This window comes from Odontesthes bonariensis, chromosome 3, assembly GCF_027942865.1.
Source record: "Odontesthes bonariensis isolate fOdoBon6 chromosome 3, fOdoBon6.hap1, whole genome shotgun sequence".
In the NCBI taxonomy this organism is placed as follows: Eukaryota; Metazoa; Chordata; class Actinopteri; order Atheriniformes; family Atherinopsidae; genus Odontesthes; species Odontesthes bonariensis.
In genome coordinates, this window is record NC_134508.1 from 38895781 (window position 1) to 38913641 (window position 17861).

The 17861-nt window shown below is 43.8% G+C and overlaps 1 protein-coding gene across 1 annotated transcript; it reads left to right on the plus strand.

Annotated features, from left to right (window-relative positions):
- The first annotated feature begins 16425 nt into the window (after positions 1-16425).
- On the plus strand, positions 16426-17505 carry LOC142377010 (odorant receptor 131-2-like). Its single transcript, XM_075460722.1, has 2 exons — positions 16426-16581; positions 16723-17505. Exons 1-2 carry the CDS (start codon positions 16426-16428, stop codon positions 17503-17505), a joined length of 939 nt encoding a protein of 312 aa, XP_075316837.1.
- The last annotated feature ends 356 nt before the right edge of the window (positions 17506-17861 follow it).

Consider the following 17861-nt stretch of genomic DNA (forward strand, 5'->3'; position numbering starts at 1 on the left):
TGCCGGCGCCCTCCGTGGTCCCTTCGGCTCCTGGCTTCTACGTCTCCTTGGTCCCTTCGGCTCCTGGCCTCTACGTCTCCTTGGTTCCTTGGTCCCTTGGTCCCTTCGGCTCCTGGCTTCTACGTCTCCTTGGTCCCTTCGGCTCCTGGCCTCTACGTCTCCTTGGTTCCTTGGTCCCTTGGTCCCTTCGGCTCCTGGCTTCTACGTCTCCTTGGTCCCTTGGTCCCTTCGTCTCCTGGCTTCTCTGTTTCTTGGCCCCGTCAACCACAGACTCTAAAGCTTCTCTGTGCCAGGCCCACAGACTTTTTTTTCTGCCCTCCTTCCAAGGCCCCCTCCGTCCACCCTGGTTGGGTTTTTGTTTTTGGTTCTGTCCCTCCTTCCAAGGCCCCCTCCGCCCACCCTTTCTGGGTTGATTTTGTTTTGGACTGGTGGGCGTCTGGTATCCGCCCTTGAGGGGGGGGTTCTGTCAGGATCTGGAATTTAAGTTGTGTCTTGTACTTGGTTTTGTGTCTTTATTCAGTATTCAGTTATGTTTTATTTTTGTGTATTCCCTTAGTGTGCTCTCTCTTGCCCCCTGTGTTCTGCCATCTCTCTCTCTCCTCAGTCTCTCCCCTGCTCTCATTCACTCACCTGCAACCCGTTTCCAATCAACCACCAGTTCCTACTCCAGTAATCACCTCCCCAGTATATATGTCTGTCTAGTTCAACCACTCCTGGCCGGATTCTCTTCATTACCTTCCCTACCTTGGTCTTCGATACTTTTGTCTTGAGTCTTGTTATGTCCCCTGGTCTGGTCTTGTTCCCTCGGTCCCTGGTTGTTCCTAGTCTGTCCTTTTCTGGTAGTGTTTTGTTGTTTTCTAGTTTTGTGTCCAGTTTAGTTTTTTGATATTCCAGCTTTGCTGCGCTTTTTGTTATATTCATTTGTCAATAAACCCGTTAACTTTATTTTGCCTCCCCGTCGTGTCTGCACCTGGGTCCTCCCTTGAACACAACCTGACAACCACAGCATGTCCTGTCATAGTTTTACCAAACTCATTTTTCCTGGAAGACCCATCTACAAACAATACTTCTCCATTAGCTAATGGCTGATCGTGTAGATCTGCTCTGAGTGAATTCAGCAAAGTGTGAGGATCTGGAACACATGGAGTTCTTAGTATCACAGCATGTTTTACAGCCTGCAGGTTCTGCCCCATCCTGTTTTTTTTTTACTGGGATATTGGTGTAATACACGGTGAATCATTACACGGAACTATGACACCTGCTTTTATTAAATCTTCAATAACTGGTTTTATTCCATCTTGAGCGTCCTGTTTTAATGGGTACTGTCTAATACAGGGTTGGTGCTCTGTTTTAGCTCTTATCTGCACAGGCAGGACTCCTCTTATCAATCCAACATCAGTGGGTCCCTGGGACCATAATTTACGAGGGACCCTGTTAAGCATATTCAATAATATGAATATCAAAGCCATGTTAAATAGCTTTAATTAGTAATGTCATGTGCCTGCGCGCACTGGATACTTTTGTGAGCATGCGCAGAATAAACGGTCTCTGTTCTTCCCAGACCAAAAGAGCTGGTGGTTGATCTTTTCTCCCGTGAACATAGCTACTAGCAAAGGCTAGCTTAACCACTTTGGCGACTGAGAGTAAGAAGTTAGAATTACAAGAAATGTCTAATCCTACAGACCCTGCTCAGGAATGCTTTGTCTGAGTCACTAAGGTCCGTGGTCATTACATCCCATGTGGATTGTGAGTCCAAATGGACTCTTGCATGGGCCTGAACAGTCCAGAACAAAGCTTTTCTAGTGAGTCCTGTCTCAGCACTGTACCACGTGTTAACTGATGTTTTCTGCCAGTCTGTGGGTTTTTCCCCCCTGTAGCACTATTTTACCCAGATCCTCCCATTTCTGATTTTTTGCTTTGCATAATGAGACATGCAATGGTCTCCACTCTTTAATTTATTTATTTTGTCTGGAGTTTGCACTGCTACTGCACTTTCTGCATCTCCATACAGATAAGTCAGAGTTATTTTTACTGGGGTTACTCTTTTTAATTGTTTTTCATAATGTTCATCGGGTCCTGGGGTATTTTTATACCAAAGAGTAACATGCAAGGCTTCTGCTGACATATAGTCTTGTAATCTGGAAACTGCATTCTTTCCGTTAGATTTAAAGGGCTCTGGCTGTACCAGCTGGATCTTTGTCTGGCAGATCTAATGTGTAAAAATAATGAGGTGATCCAGCTCCTATGAGAACAAAGAAGTCTCCTGCCTTGATTTCCTTTTTCCTTTTCACAACAATCTGTACATCATCCCCTGGCAACAGTGCCAGACCTAATGCACACAAACCGTCATGACCCAGAAGGTTTACTGGACAGTCAGGAAAACTCAGCACACACAACTGACAACTTTGTCCTCCAATGGAGTCCCTAAGCCACACAGGTGCTGTTTCTTTTACTTCAGTTATTTTTCCACTGGCTGACCTCACATAAGCTGATCCTCCCAAATGTGACCCTGGAATCAATTTTCTGCACGTGGTTCTACATGCTCCAGTATCACACAAAAAAAGTCATATTTTTCCCATTCACCATCAGGTGAATTTCTGGTTTTATGTCTCCATTCAGAAACAAATCTTGGTAATTCAACTGAACATCAGGGCCATCTAGTCATGCTATTCCAGCTCTTACTGGACAGTCTCTGGCAAAATGCCCCTCTTCACCACATTTCCAATAACCAGTGGAGGTGTTCCTGTGGAACCCCTGTCCTGCTCCTCTGCCCCTGTTACCCCCTCTGCCTCTGTATTCTCCTCTACCTCTGTGACCTCCTCTGCCTCTATGATGTCCCATATATATATCAGTCCTCACCAGTCAGCGTTCATGGTGAAGAAAGACCCAGCACAAAGGGAATCAAAAGCATTTATACAAGAGGAAGGGGCTTTGTTCTTTCAGGTGTGTATTCTTCAACTGTCTCCGTGCCACACCCCCTGGGGGAAAGTCTCACGCTTTGGAGAAGGGTGCAGAATCTGGTAACAATGGTCATTCAAATTATTATTTTCTATGTGTTAATCAAGAGACGAATGGTCTGCAGACATTGGATTTACAACAAGGTGTCATCTAAGAGACAAAAGGTTAGCAGACATCAAATTTACCATAACACCGCACACAAACCACCATTTCATCATCTTCCTTTCTGTGAAACATCACTTCGGTTTTTGGTGCGGTATGGCCTTTTCTGTCCCTGCGTTTACTTTCTCTAGTTTTCTAGTTGATAATACAGAATTTCTCATGAATGCTGGACAGCAACTTGGTGAATATTCTCGTATTGTCCTAAAAACAAGGGTTATATCAACTGGCCATTTTGTTTTTGTTTTGGTTTGGGGTCCATATGAGAAAAAATGATAAAATGATAAATTGGGCATTAGAATTTCAGACATAAGTATAAAAATACAGTGCAAATGACATTTTGCACTGATGTGCTGCGCAATTTGTTCGCCTGCTAATATTAATCCACAGATTCAGAACCACGACAGGACGTACGGCCGGAGGACTTATAAGCTTGAGTTCTGGAATGCCAAGATGATGGTGGAAAAACCACACAACAAAATTATCCCAAAAGAAGATTAGTTAGGAAAAAAGCGGTGGTAAAGACCCTTTATGGAATTGACGTGCTAGTAACCTCTCCTTCCAAGATTAGTTCCGGATCAGAATGCTGAACTGATGTTCAGCCAGGAGGAGAACCAAGTACCAAGCAGTGACAGGATTGGACCAGAAGAGACCACACGACTCGTCACGTGGTCATTAGAAAAAATATATATATAATTTTTTGTTCACTTAAGAGAAATGTTAATCATAATTTCTCAACAGGCTCATATACTCATACAATCAAGCCTTGGTTAAATTTGTAGTTCTTATGTTTTCATTTTTAAATCATTTTGCTAATTCCACTTAAAGGGTGTTAATGAATATTTTTTTAGTAGTATGTCCATTCCCATTGGTGTGACTTAGCTGATCAGAGTGGGACCTTAGACATATATTCGGTCGGTCGCCAAGTGGAAATGGGGCCATAGGAGGAATTCCAAGTTTACAAATCAGGTTTTGCTATTCACTGCGAGCAGTTGACGATCCCTATGGTAATGGTAATCGCCTTAAGCAATATTTGAGTGTCAGTAGTTTAGAAATGATGTGATAATTTTTAATTAATTAGTGTTGTGTGTTGTGATGGTACTTAAGGGTGATTAGGGCCTTGACACTGCTCAAACCACATAGAGTTTTAGGCCATAATGAACAAAGATTCCACACAGAGGATGGGTTCGGGGCCACATACACACAATACATATATCAAAATATTATTTTCTACATATAATCTATTAAGAAATATGCTCATTTGCGGAATTATTGTCAGTTGAGGAAGGTTTTAACCTTACTAGAAAAGAGTTTCTGTTTCTAGAATCTTGATAATATACTCCTGATATAGAAAGTTAAGCTAAAGTATTAGAATTATTTTTACTATTTCCATATGTGTGTGCAATGATGACTTGCTTGCTGCTGGTAATTGCAAAGAAGTACAGCTTACACATAAAAGCTCACATGACACGTGAAGTTATTTCAAAAGGGGGATAACAAAAATCTCCTATCTGGTTGTGCTGCACCTTAAAGGTAAGTGGCATCTTGCAGTTTGGGGGGACTGCTAAAAACGTGCTGCTGCTAAACAGGTGTGACACAATACAGAAGATAACATTCCTACCTCAGTTATTTGACTGAATTAAGTTGAAATGATAAAATCATATCAAAAGGGGGAATTGTAAAAATTGGCTTTGTTCTTAGACATAATAAATGAAATAGTCTCAGTACTTTTCCATGATGACCTAAAGTGATCCAGGAATGGGGAGACACAACAATTAGCCTGGGAAAGCAAGTGCAGATTCACACACACACATTGTTTTGGCTGATCCAGAGAATATGACGAAGCATGTTGAACACTACTCATGTCCAATCATACTCGGTCGAGTGTGAGTCCAACCTATGAGGCTATAAATGCAAATGATACCCGGAAATCGAGGCTCTGTCTGACGGATTTCCTGCGGGAGCTCTGTTCCACTGAGCCCAGCGCTGATATGCTTTGACATGTGACTACCAATAAACACTTTATTTAACTTGAGATTCCTCCGGCTATTTCTTGAGCTGCCATTGAAAGAATCGATCTAACAGCGACCTTTAGTCTGACATATGACTGACCAATATGCATGAACAAATCAACAAAAAAGGACAGTTACAACATAATATTCTAGTATAATGCAGGACGCCTGACCATGCTTACCTTTTGGGACAAAGGTAGATGAATACTAAGAAAACATGGCGTCCCACACGGGGCAAATCTCAAAAACTATCTGTGAACAATGTCACAGTGCCACAATGGCGTAAACAGGTAACTGCCTTACATATACATTGGCTTTTGAGTTTTTAGTTTGGCAATAACTTGGCTGATGATATCACATTCAACATCAGCTGTTATGCAGGGTGACAAACATACAGCTACTAAACTGATACAGGGGAACATTCTCAGTAGACAATGTGGATAGAAATGCACAGGCAAAAGATCTTATCAGTAACATGTCCAGTATTACAACATGTGCTGTAACAAGCAATGGGATCGTTCAAGCTTGTCCATTTTATCTGGCAGCGATCTTACATCTCCAATGAGTATCCTTTCTGTTCCAGTCCCCTGACATTCACAACATCTTCTTTTAATCTCATCTTGATTTGGGGTCAAATAATTATTTGGGTTTTGAAAAGATCAATAAACCGCTCCCAAATATAAACAACTCTCCTGTTGCCTCGTTACTCAGAATATGTTAAAAATGTTAGAATCCCTTAAAGGGGAAATTCTTTTTTTTTTTTTTTTGAACCTGGATCTTATTTCTGGCATAAAATACGTTCTACTCACCAATAACAGTTTGGTGAAAGTCGGCGTCCTTTTGGACGCAATTGAGATCCCTCGAGATCCACATATAACCATATAACAGGAGAGAACAGGGCATAGACAATACAGCCTCTAAATGAGGCATTATCTGTCTTTATTTGACCAAGCCGAATGAATGAATGAACGTGTACTATTGCACTGTTAGTTCAGAGCTGCTGTGTTGTTGTTATTGGGGGCTATGGGGGGCTTATAGGAAGCTTTCTACACTCTGTGACAGTCGGCTAACTTCACACGGAGTATGCTACTGCTAGTTTTGTGCAACATGGCAGAATATTTATCAGATCAGCTGGTAGCTTCCAGAGCCGGCGTGTGAAAATGATTGTGTGTGTGTGTGTTTGAAAGTGCTTCTGTACATTTGTGATATCGTGTAATATAGAAACAATTTGCTTGTCTCGTTGGATTTGCTGATTTATTGATTGGAGTAGTATCCTAACCTGGCTAACCTAGCTGAAAGCATAAGCTAACGTTTAGCCTTTGTTACTCGCCTCGTTCTGTTTGGAATAAACAATGCGTTTTTGAAGCGGTTTTCTTTGTTCCAGGTTCAGATTTGATGACATAAATAAATGCACTGCCTTGTGTGTGCTATCAATGTGTTGGTTTGGGAGGATAAAAGCCTGATCTTTCCATGTTTTTCTTTCCAGCAGACGGGTCATCCTACAAATTATTGCCCATTGGACCACAACATGTACCCCCATTTTTTTTGTTATCCCTTGTATAATAAATCTCTTCATACCAATATCCGTTCCAGTCGTTCATATGATGTTGATGTGATAATCATGCTCCCAAACCTTTTGTCCTTAATTTATTTTATTAGGCTCACATTACAGACTGGTAAGGCAGCTTATTTTCAGAAATAACAGCTTAAAGTGTCTGCTGTAAAGTGTGTGGTGCAAATATGGACAATAAACAGTATGAATATAAACAGTATGAATATAAACGGGCAACAGTGCAATCATCAAGAACGAGATGACCGGAGCAGGAACAGCGGAGGGCGCATCGGAGGTGCTGCATGGGCTCAGTGATGTTCTGGGGGAGCAAGACACGATATGACATTATAGCATGCACTTTCATCCATTGTAAAAAATTTAAAAAAGGTGTTTCAGAATGCGGTAATTGTGGCTGTGTGTACAATAGGTGCATGGCGCTAGCCTGACTACGTCATACTCACGATTCTAGTCAGAATGTGAGTCTGATACCGCTCAATAGAGATTCGGGTATGGGGCGTGTTTCAACCGAACCAGGAGAAAAAATGAATCCGAACTTCCCGACCAAAACTTTTATGGGCGGGGCTAAGTTCGGCTGGCACCCAGGCTAGCATGGCGCATCAACTCACCGTAAAGTTTGTCTATCATGCGCTCAAACAGAGCTAAAAAGCGCTCCGTCTTCTGCTCGTAGCGCTTCTGCTCCCTCAGGCTCTCCTGTATCAGGTAATCCATTATGGGATTGGACTTCCTACTTCTTTTTGGGGATGGGGATGACTTTAGAAACAGATCTTCGTTTTCGGCGCTAAACCTGATCAGGCTCTTTGTTTGTGCTTGAGTCCCTGTGAATCAGTCACGTATATGAATACTTGTGATAATAGGTAGCGAAATGACGCTCATGTCACTCAAAAGGAACGTATCTATGGTTAACCAACTACATTGCTTGTAAATACTCGTGTTACAATTTGAAAAACGACAACTCTTTCGCAGCATCTTCACATGCATTGACCGATTACTCCATGTAAAATAGCAACTTTTCCCATGTGCGTTTATAGCAGAAAACAACTACACATTGCCACCACTTTAAACTCACACAATACACCAGTTATCACAACCTAAAACGATTAAAACAGTTAAATTATGGCAAAAAAAATAGAAGAACTTACATTTGTGTGGTGCTCTTGCCTCTGCCATTTTTAAAAAGACTCGCGATCTCCCGGTAGTCGCGTTGTATTCTGGGAAATATATCATACCCCTTCAAACGGAGTCTGCCTGGCCGAAGCCCTCCGTTTGAAGGGCTACAACAGAGGGGTAGGGCTAAGGGGAACGGCTTTGGAAGAGTATTGGGACAACACTACCCCTTCACGTGAACGCGCAAAACGGAGGGGAAGGGGTAAGGGGTAGGGCCAAGGGGTGAATTGGGATTGGGCCGAAGTTACACCAGAACAGTTGCGCGGTTGCGCCAAGTAAAGTCTGATTCTTACTCGGCGCAACCGCGCAACTTTTCTGGCTCGAGAACCATTAATGACGTCATCGAAAGCGCTAGCCCCTTCACAGTTCCTTCAGCTCATAAGCGCAGTTTGCGCCGAGTATGCGTCACATTTGCAGTTCTCTCCAGACCAGCGGGCGTCACTGTTGAGGAAACAAGCTGAAAAGCACACGAAGAAAGCATACACAATGCCACCTGTGGTGTCACGTCAGCAGAGGCTGGCACATCTGATGCGGAATGAATTTACTCTGGGTGTAGAACTGTATATGTATCTCAGAGCTAAGCGGCTACGGCAAAAACAGAAGAGAAGGTGGAATGTTCGTCCTTTGCAACAAGACGAACTTTGTCAAACGTTGTCCCAGTGTAACTTCATAGACGTGTCGTACAGATGTTTGTAGAGGCGCACCCTCTAGGTCACTGCGGTCTCTGCAGTGTTCATGTTTCCTTTCTCTTGGTCAGCTGTTTACAGTTGAGCTCGCGCGAAGTCAGAAAAAAAGTTGTGTGCGCGCCCTTGCAACGCGCGAGGATTTTCTAGCTTGCGACGGGGGCGTGGCGGAATTTTGGGTCACGTGACCGTTTGCGCCATTTGCGACCAGCTAGTAAGAATGGGTCAAAGCGAGGTTGCGCCAAGTAAGAATCAGGCTTTACTCATGCGATCGTTGCCGCAGGTGTAAATTAAATTCAATCACCTCTTTGGCGCGAGTAAAAAATGAGTAGCTCAAGGGGCTATCCATGGCTGATATAAGTACCATCGCGTCCTTTTACCTGCTGTGGCAGTCCGAGAAACGCACCAGCCGTCAGTGACATCATCCGGTGGTGCATTCAGCTCGGATAATTTCACCGCCTTCTCCATGAGTTCCGTCTGGATGACGGCCGCCTCCAGCGGCACCCCAGGCCCACCAGGACCCAGCCCGACAACCCGCTCGGGAGGACCGGCGCCACGATCTCTCGGCAGGACACCATGCCACAGGCGCCCCGCAGCTGAAACGGAGCCGCGGCCCAGCTGCGGAGCGCCTGCAGCCGGCGTCCCGCCGAGAGATCACGGCACCGATCCTCCCGTGGCGGCCGCTTCCAGCGGTGTTTCGGGCTCGCCGGGACCCAGTTTGGTGGCCTGCTCAGGAGGATCGGTGGCGTGATCTCTCGGCGGGACGCCGGCTGCAGGCGCTCCGCAGCTGGGCCGCGGCTCTGTTTCAGCTGCGGAGTGCCTGTGGTTGGTGTCCTGCCGAGAGATCGCGCGCCGGTCCTCCCGAGCGGGTCGTCGGGCTTGGTCCTGGTGGGCCTGGGGTGCCGCTGGAGGCGGCGTGGCCGACTCCTGGAGAAAGCGGTGATTTAATTATTTTTTTTATTTAGTCAGGGACCATGTGCAAAGTACATTAATTACAAAGTAAAGAGATGACCTGCACCAGATTGTAGCTTAGAAGCTAATTTCCATCTGCAGTCTACTCGTCACAGACACGACTCCATTTCAATTCAATTCAATTAATTTTTATTTATATAGCGCCAAATACAACAAATGTCATCTCAAGGCACTTAGATAGTAAGTCCAATTCAAGCCAATTGGAATTCAATTAATTAATAATAATCATAATTAATAAAATAATCCAATTTGTTCATATAGAGCCAATTCAAAAGCAATTTCCTAGCTAAGAAAACCAACAGATTACACTGAAAACTTTTTGTTTTTCGGTCCAATCTCCCGGCCTGAGCGGCGTGCCTGAGGAGACTGTGGAGAGAAACGAATCCCTTTTAACAGGAAGAAACCTCTGGCAGAACCAGACTCAGGAAGGGTGGCCATCCGCCTCGACCAGCTGGGGTTTGAGAAGACAGAAAGGCGGGGAGGGGGCCGCGGCGGCACTGTAACACCATTCAAAGGATATCTGTTGGAACAGGGAAACACGAGTTAATGACCACAATAATATCACATATACATAAAGAGAGTAAAGTGAGGAAAGGTGTGACAGATGAGCCCCCCCAGCAGTCTAGGCCTATAGCAGCTTAACTATGGGATGTTTCAGGATTACCTGAGCCATCCCTATTCAAGGTAAACACAAGAAACTTGTGCTAACGAATAAATAAATAAATAAAGGTCCAGACTCAGTGAGTAATTCCCTATACTTCCCGGACATTTACTGGCAGCCCATTCCACAATAGAGGGGCCTGATTACTGAAGGCTCTGCCTCCCATTCTACTTTTAGAAACTCTGGGAACCTAAAGTAAACCTGCAGTTTGGGAACGAAGTGCTCTGTTAGGAAAATATCTTACAATGAGATCTTTAAGATATGATGGAGCTCGGTCATTAAGAGCTTTATATAACAAATGCATAGACTAGTTTTTCTGCATCACTCTGAGACAAGATGTTCCTGATTTTAACAATATTATGAAGATGAAAGAAGGCAGTCCTAGAAACCTGTTTTATATGCGAGTCAAATGATAAGTTCTGGTCAAAAATAACTCCAAGGTTCCTCACTGTAGAACTAGAAGCCAAGGAAATACCATCTAGAGTAACTATATAGCTGGACAATTTCTCCCTGAAACGCTCAGGTCCAAAGATAATGACTTCAGTTTTGTCTGAATTTAGAAGCAGACAGTTCTGAGTCATCCATGTCTTTATGTCTTTAAGACATGCTTGTAGTCTGACCAACCTATTGGGTTCATCTGGTTTTCTAGATAAGTACAGCTGAGTATCATCAGCATAGCAATGGAAATTTATGCCATGCTGTCTAATAATATTACCTAATGGAAGCATGTATAAAGTGAAAAGAATCGGTCCAAGCACAGAACCCTGGGGAACACCATGAGTTACTCTGGTGTGTGAGGAAGATTCTTCATTTACAAGAACAAACTGAAATCTATCAGATAAATATGACTTAAACCAGCCTAATGCAGTTCCTTTAATCCCAATAACATGTTCAAGTCTGTGTAATAAGATACTGTGATCGACCGTATCAAATGCAGCACTGAGATCCAACAGGACAAGCACAGACACAAGTCTGCTATCAGAGGCTAAGAGGAGATCATTGGTAACTTTCAGCAGTGCAGTTTCTGTGCTATGATGCACTCTGAATCCTGACTGAAACTCTTCAAACAGATTATTTCTGTGTAAATGATCACAAAGCTGAGCTGCAACTATTTATTTAAGAACTTTAGACATAAAAGGGAGATTGGATATAGGTCTATAATGAGCCAACACTTCTGAATCAAGAGTAGGTTTTTTTAAGTAAAGGTTTAATTACAGCAACCTTAAAACTCTGAGGTACATATCCTGTCAACAAAGACAGATTGACCAAATCCAATATGGAAGTGTCAATTAATGGGAAAACCTCCTTGAACAGTCTGGTTGGGATTGGGTCTAAAACACAAGTTGATGGTTTAGAAGAGACTATTGCTGTCGTTAGTTCAGAGAGATCAACTGGGCAGAAGCCGCCTAAATATAAATCAGGTTCTAAAGATACTTCCAAAGCTGCTGTACTTGATGATACATCACTGATAATAGTGGGAAGGACTCCATCAATCTTCTCTCTGATAGAAACAATTTTATTAATAAAGAAGCTCATGAAATCATCACTGCTGAGAGTTAAAGGAATAACTGGCTCAGCAAAGCTCGGACTCTTAGTCAGACTGGCTACAGTGCTGAAAAGAAACCTGGGATTATTCTTATTCTCTTCTATCAATGATGAATAATAAGCAGTTCTAGCTCTACGAAGGGCTTTCTTATACATTGTTAAACTATCTTTCCAGACAAACTGAGACTCTTCTAAATTAGAGGAACGCCACTGTCTCTCCAGCTTTCTTGCAGTCTGCTTTAAAGCATGCAGCTGTGAATTATACCAAGGAGCCAACCTCTTCTGACTGATTATCTTCCTTTTCAGAGGGGCAACATTGTCCAGTGCTGTACGCATTGAAACTATAGTGCTGTGAACAAGAGAGTCAAGTGCTGCTGGAGTAAAGTTTAGGTAGTCGTCTTCTGTCATATCTGCACATGGCAGTGAAGAGAAGGATGATGGAATTAATTCTTTAAATCTGGTTACAGCATTCTCTGATAGACACCTTCTATATGTAAATTTCTTCTCAGAAACTGTATAGTCAAGTAATGTAAACTCAAAGGTTATCAGAAAATGGTCAGATAAGACAGGGTTATGAGGGAACACTGTTAACTGTTCACTCTCAATGCCATAAGTCAGAACAAGATCAAGGGTGTGATTAAAGGAAAACGTCGGAAAATTTCAATGTTCCTATTTTCCCTGACACCTGTCCCCCAAAATCGATTTCTCACACTGTTTTACATTATTCAACCCATAACTTTGCGCTCCCAGATTTTTTCACTTCTGGCCATGGGCGCAGCCATGTTCAGCCACATCCGGGCATATTTTACGTCAGAAATGCAATTCTACTTTTGCAGCGGAAATAAAATTCTACTTGTGTTGCGGGAGTGTGCTCTAACAAAGTGTAGAGTGTAACTTGGAAATACACAATGATTGAATACCACGTTCCAATGCCTCATGGACCGGGTGCTGCGGCCGCATGCTGCATATGCTGCCGCCTACCTGGATGACGTTATCATCCATAGCAACAGCTGGGCGGAGCATGTGCAGCAGGTGGCCGCGGTGCTCGAGTCACTGAGGCAGGCGGGGCTCACGGCCAACCCGAAGAAGTGTGCAGTTGGACGGAGGGAGGTACGGTATCTGGGGTACCACTTGGGCGGAGGGCAGGTGCGTCCACAGGTCGACAAGACAGCAGCGATTGCAGCCTGCCCGAGGGCCAAGACAAAAAAGGAGGTGAGGCGGTTTTTGGGGCTGGCCGGTTACTCCCGGCGTTTTATTCCCAACTTCGTCGAGCTGACCAGCCCCTTGACCGACCTCACCCGAAAGGGTGCCTCAGATCCGGTCCAGTGGACGGAGCGGTGCCAGGTGTCGCTTGAGAGGGTAAAACAGGCCCTCTGCGGGGAGCCTCTTCTCCACACCCCTAACTTCTCTCTCCCGTTTACTCTGCAGACTTATGCATCGAACAGAGGGCTGGGGGCCGTGCTGTCCCAGCAGGTGCGGGGTGTCGACCGCCCGGTGCTCTACATCAGCAGGAAACTGTCCGAGAGGGAGGCCAGGTACAGCACGGTGGAGAAGGAGTGCCTGGCCATCCAGTGGGTGGTCGATGCTCTGTGGTACTACCTGCTGGGACGCCCATTCACCCTCTGTTCGGACCATGCTCCCCTCCAGTGGCTCCACCGCATGAAGGATACTAATGCCCGGATCACCCGCTGGTATCTGGCTTTGCAGCCATTCAAATTCAAGGTGGTCCATAGGCCGGGGACGCAGATGGTCGTGGCCGACTTCCTCTCCCGCTCCCACAAGGGGGGGGGGGGGGGGGGGGGACAGCTCCCCGGCCTAAGTCAGGCGGTGGAGGTATGTGGAGGGGGGCGTGGTGCATCAGGTGCAGAGGAGAGGTGGGAAGGGCTCAGAGGACAGTGGGAGGGGAGATGATTGGCACACCTGTACATCGTCGGCTAATCATTCTCCCCTTATCAGTAGCGTACTGGTCCAGGCGGGGAGGAGAAGAGGATCGAGAACGAGAGCCAGAGGACTGGAGGAGTAGCAGACGAGCAGGACAGAGGGACCGACGATTGTCTGCTGCCGTTCACTTGGAACCTCAATCATTGTGTTGAGAATAAAAAAAAACATTAAGAATTCAGAAACGGTCTCTGAGTGTGTGTTGGGTGAACCCGCGGTGGCAACATACATGCCACAACAACATAAAAGAAATGCATGTACAGGTACAGCACAAATAGTCATAGTCATAATTAGTCAGTCAATAAAATAAAATACCAACCTGCTGCATTGAATGGATCCATCACCCAGTCATACTGAGCACTTTTGTTAGAGAAGTATTTTTGGAAAAATCCCATCAGGGAAGAAATGTGTTGCTTGAGACAGGGGATCACTGTGGTGGCTTCAGAATCACTGCTTTCTGCAAATTCAGTCAGATTCTCAAAGGCATCAGTGTTTCCTTGATCAAGGCGCCTGCCCAACATCTCCAGCTTTCGAGTGAATGCACTGATCTTGTCTGCCAGGTGAGGTAGGTGCTTGTCTCTGCCTTGAAGCTGAAGATTTAATTCATTCAGCTTTCCAAATACATCGCTGAAATAGGCAAGTTTCATCAGAAATAGTTCATCACTGAACTTGCAGCTTCATGCATGCTCTCCTCCTCCAAGACCATCCGAATCTCCTCTCTGAGCTCAAAGACTCACGACAACACTTTCCCTTGAGAAAGCCACCTGGCCTCGCTGTGAAACAGCACATCGGTATGTTCAGCTCCCATCTCCTCACAAAGTGCCGAGAACAGGCGCGCTTTCAGGGGTCGGGTTTTGATAAAATTGACCACGCTAACAACTTCGGACAAAACCTTGTTTAGCTCGGGGCTAAGCTGCTTTGACGCTAGCGCCTCTCTGTGAATGACAGTGCGTCCACTGTGCGTTGGGCGAGACCCTCTTGATAAGAGCCTGCAGTCCCCTTCTTTTCCCTGACATGGTCTGTGCTCCATCAGAGCAAACACCCACACGGTTCTCCCATTTCAGTCCGTGTTCTGTCAGGTAACTGTCAAGGATTCCGAAGAGCCCATCAGCTGTTGCTCTGCATTTGACGTACTTGCAAAACAGCAACTCCTCACAGAGTGACTCAGAATCGACAAAGCGAACATATGAAATAAATAAACAATCTTTATTACTGTCAGTAGCCTCGTCCACTTGTATTGAAAAATGTTTGTCTTTTAGTTTCTCTGCGAGTTGTTTTTCAAGATCATCTGAAATGTTGCATATACGTCTTGACACTGTGTCATTGGACAGGGGGATAGCCTTCAATTTTGCAGCTGTTGTCTCATCAATTATTGTTGACACTATATCAAGAGCAGCGGGGAGAATGAGATCCTCCGCTATTGTGTGTGGTTTCTTGCACTTTGCAATTCTGTATGCTACTAGGTATGACGCCATTTGGGCTTTGCTGTTCACTGATGCAGCTTTTACCATACGGTTTTCCTGGCTACGGTATTCCTCTAATTTTCTCCTGAAAAAGTCGAGTGGCTTGTTGACATGACTGGGGTGTGATGTCTCTATGTGTCTTCGTAATTTGTTTGGTTTCATACTGTCAGCTACGAGGGTTTTCAGACATAAAACACACGGGGTCTCTCCTCACCTCCCACCGCATTCGCCGTGAAGCCAAGCGCAAGATACGCATCGTCATATTTTCTTGACTTGATTTTTGGTTGTGAAACATTACCGTCACACTTGTTTATCTCTGAGGCAAATATTTCTCCATTCTTTAGGTTTCTTTCTTGACCTTTATTCTTCTTTTAACTTCGCATTCCACCCTCATTATGTACACTATCACTGATGTACACTATCACACACCTGTGTCCTACAGCGCCCTCATAGGTTTCTAAGTGTAACTACACGACACAACAGTTCAGTGTTCCCGCCGGTCATGCCGCCCCCCTGTCATGCCTCTGCGCCAACCACTTGGCGAAACACTGCAATAAGTATGTTCTTTTGATAAGTCAGGTGGTGATGCTGTTGCAGACATTTTACTAATACACAGAAATACATCACAGTGACTTCACATTCAGCAGAGCCTCTGCTCAATATAAACAGCAGTAATTCACTCATTTTATGACTGGTCGACGTTGTGTTTACTGGGATCCCGCTGAGGTAAGGAAGCCTTCCCTCTTTCCCTTCCATGTTCAAGCTGTGATGATGTGTCCTTTATTTCGTTATTATCAATTTTGAAAAAAACTTTTTATGTGCTTAATCTCAAGCCTTTTTTTTCTGTAATTATTGCTTTTCAAACATTTCAGCATGTGAATATACAGTTGGTAATTGTTCAGTTCCTTGATAGGAAATAGGAGCAGAGAGGGAGAAGGGATGTTAAGCAGCAGCTTTAACAAAACTGCAGCCTCTGTATAACGTTTAAGCTCTGAACTTTATTCAAAACTGTTATTACTTGCACAACATACATCTTAAAAAGAGTTAAAGTCTTAACTTGCAGTAGTTAACTTTTATTTTCATATTGGTAATTTTTTTTGTAAAGTGTGGCAATAAGCTATCAAAGGTAAAAAGCTCAATAACCTATCTCTGCAATATTGTATCCTGTTATTGCGGTTTTAGGAGGGGAAGATGTATGAATAATTGATCAAAGGTGAAGATAAATTGTATTTAATTCATTCTCTTTTCAGAGTTCTTTAAAAAATTCTAAAAATGTTTTCTCTAAAAGATTTGTTCCATGAACTCCTCATCTTATGACTACAACGTGTCGAGCAGTGTGGGCTATCGAGACTCTGCGAACACAGCTGTGGCCAAAAATGTGATGGTCCTGGCTCTTGGCTTCACTATTAACTACATCAATGGCACGCTGATTCACACTTTCAGAAAGCATCAGGTAAAAATTTACTGTAATTCTTTATGTTGTTAATGAATATGCATTGTAGTGAAACTAGTTTTCATCATGAGTAATCTGAGGGTTGAACCAAATGGATTAACACACTTGAAAAAAAAAGAGTTGTTTCTTTCTCTCTTTCAGATATTTTACGTGAATCCTCGTTACATCCTGTTCATCCATCTGGTGTTGAACGATATGATCCAGCTCACTGCAGCTATCAGCCTGTTTGTCTTAAGCTATGTTTTCTATAAGATCAACGCTTCCCTCTGCTGCTTCATTATTACCTTTACTGTCTTCACCACCCTTAACACTCCCTTAAATTTAGCTGTGATGGCAGTAGAGTGTTACATAGCTGTTTGTTTACCACTGCGACACCCTCAGCTCTGTACCATTAAAAAAACATACATTTTGATAGGTTCTATTTGGACTTTTAGTGCAGTGTCAGTTTTGCCACACATCTTCATCATTCTGGCAACAGAGCCTACACGCTTATTTTATTCCACAATATTTTGTGAGAGGGATAATTTGTTCAGACACCCAGTAAGTTTACAGAAGAGAGATGTTTCTTACCTAATTTATCTAAGTGGCGTTTGGCTCACCCTCATCTACACCTACTTCAGGATCTTCTTTGCTGCCAAAGCTGCTAATTCAGTAGATGGAAATATAAAGAAAGCCAGGAACACAGTCCTGCTCCATGGTTTCCAGCTAATGTTGAGTATGTTAACTTTTTTAGCCCCTCTTTTGAAAACAGCTTTGGTGAACTTGTTCCCTAAATATTACATACAAGCACTCTTTGTTTGGTACATCATCATTCAGATTCTCCCTAGGTTTATCAGTCCAGTTGTGTATGGGCTACGAGACAAGACATTTAAACAGTACCTCAAGAAGTATCTGCTGTGTACCATGAGAAAAGGAAAAATGTAGCTTTCAGTAAAACACGTGCTGCTGTACTAGATACTGAACAATAATTAGTATGCAAGTATGCAACATTTAAAAAGTTAGCAAAGTCTTTCATGAATTTGATAAAACTTTTATTTTTTCAACATGTTTTTTTCCCCCCTTTAAAGCAATACAATGTAACTTCTCAAAATGCTCATAATGGAGCTCCCCCTACAGGCTTGGAGGTAATGTACGGTTACGACTCTGTCGTAAATACAACACCCTTTCGCTTTCACGTTTCACATTTCACGTTTGTTGACGAACCGGCGAAGAGTCAGAAGGTGCAAGCTATGTCAACCGAGAAGGTAAGAGTAATCAAATGTTTTACAGAAATACGACAG

Excerpts from the sequence above, each read along its gene's own strand:
- LOC142377010 (XM_075460722.1), top strand. The coding sequence starts at position 16,426 with ATGAACTCCTCATCTTATGACTACAACGTGTCGAGCAGTGTGGGCTAT. Across the intron at positions 16,582-16,722 it reads ACACTTTCAGAAAGCATCAG|ATATTTTACGTGAATCCTCG; the intron begins GTAAAAATTTAC and ends TCTCTCTTTCAG.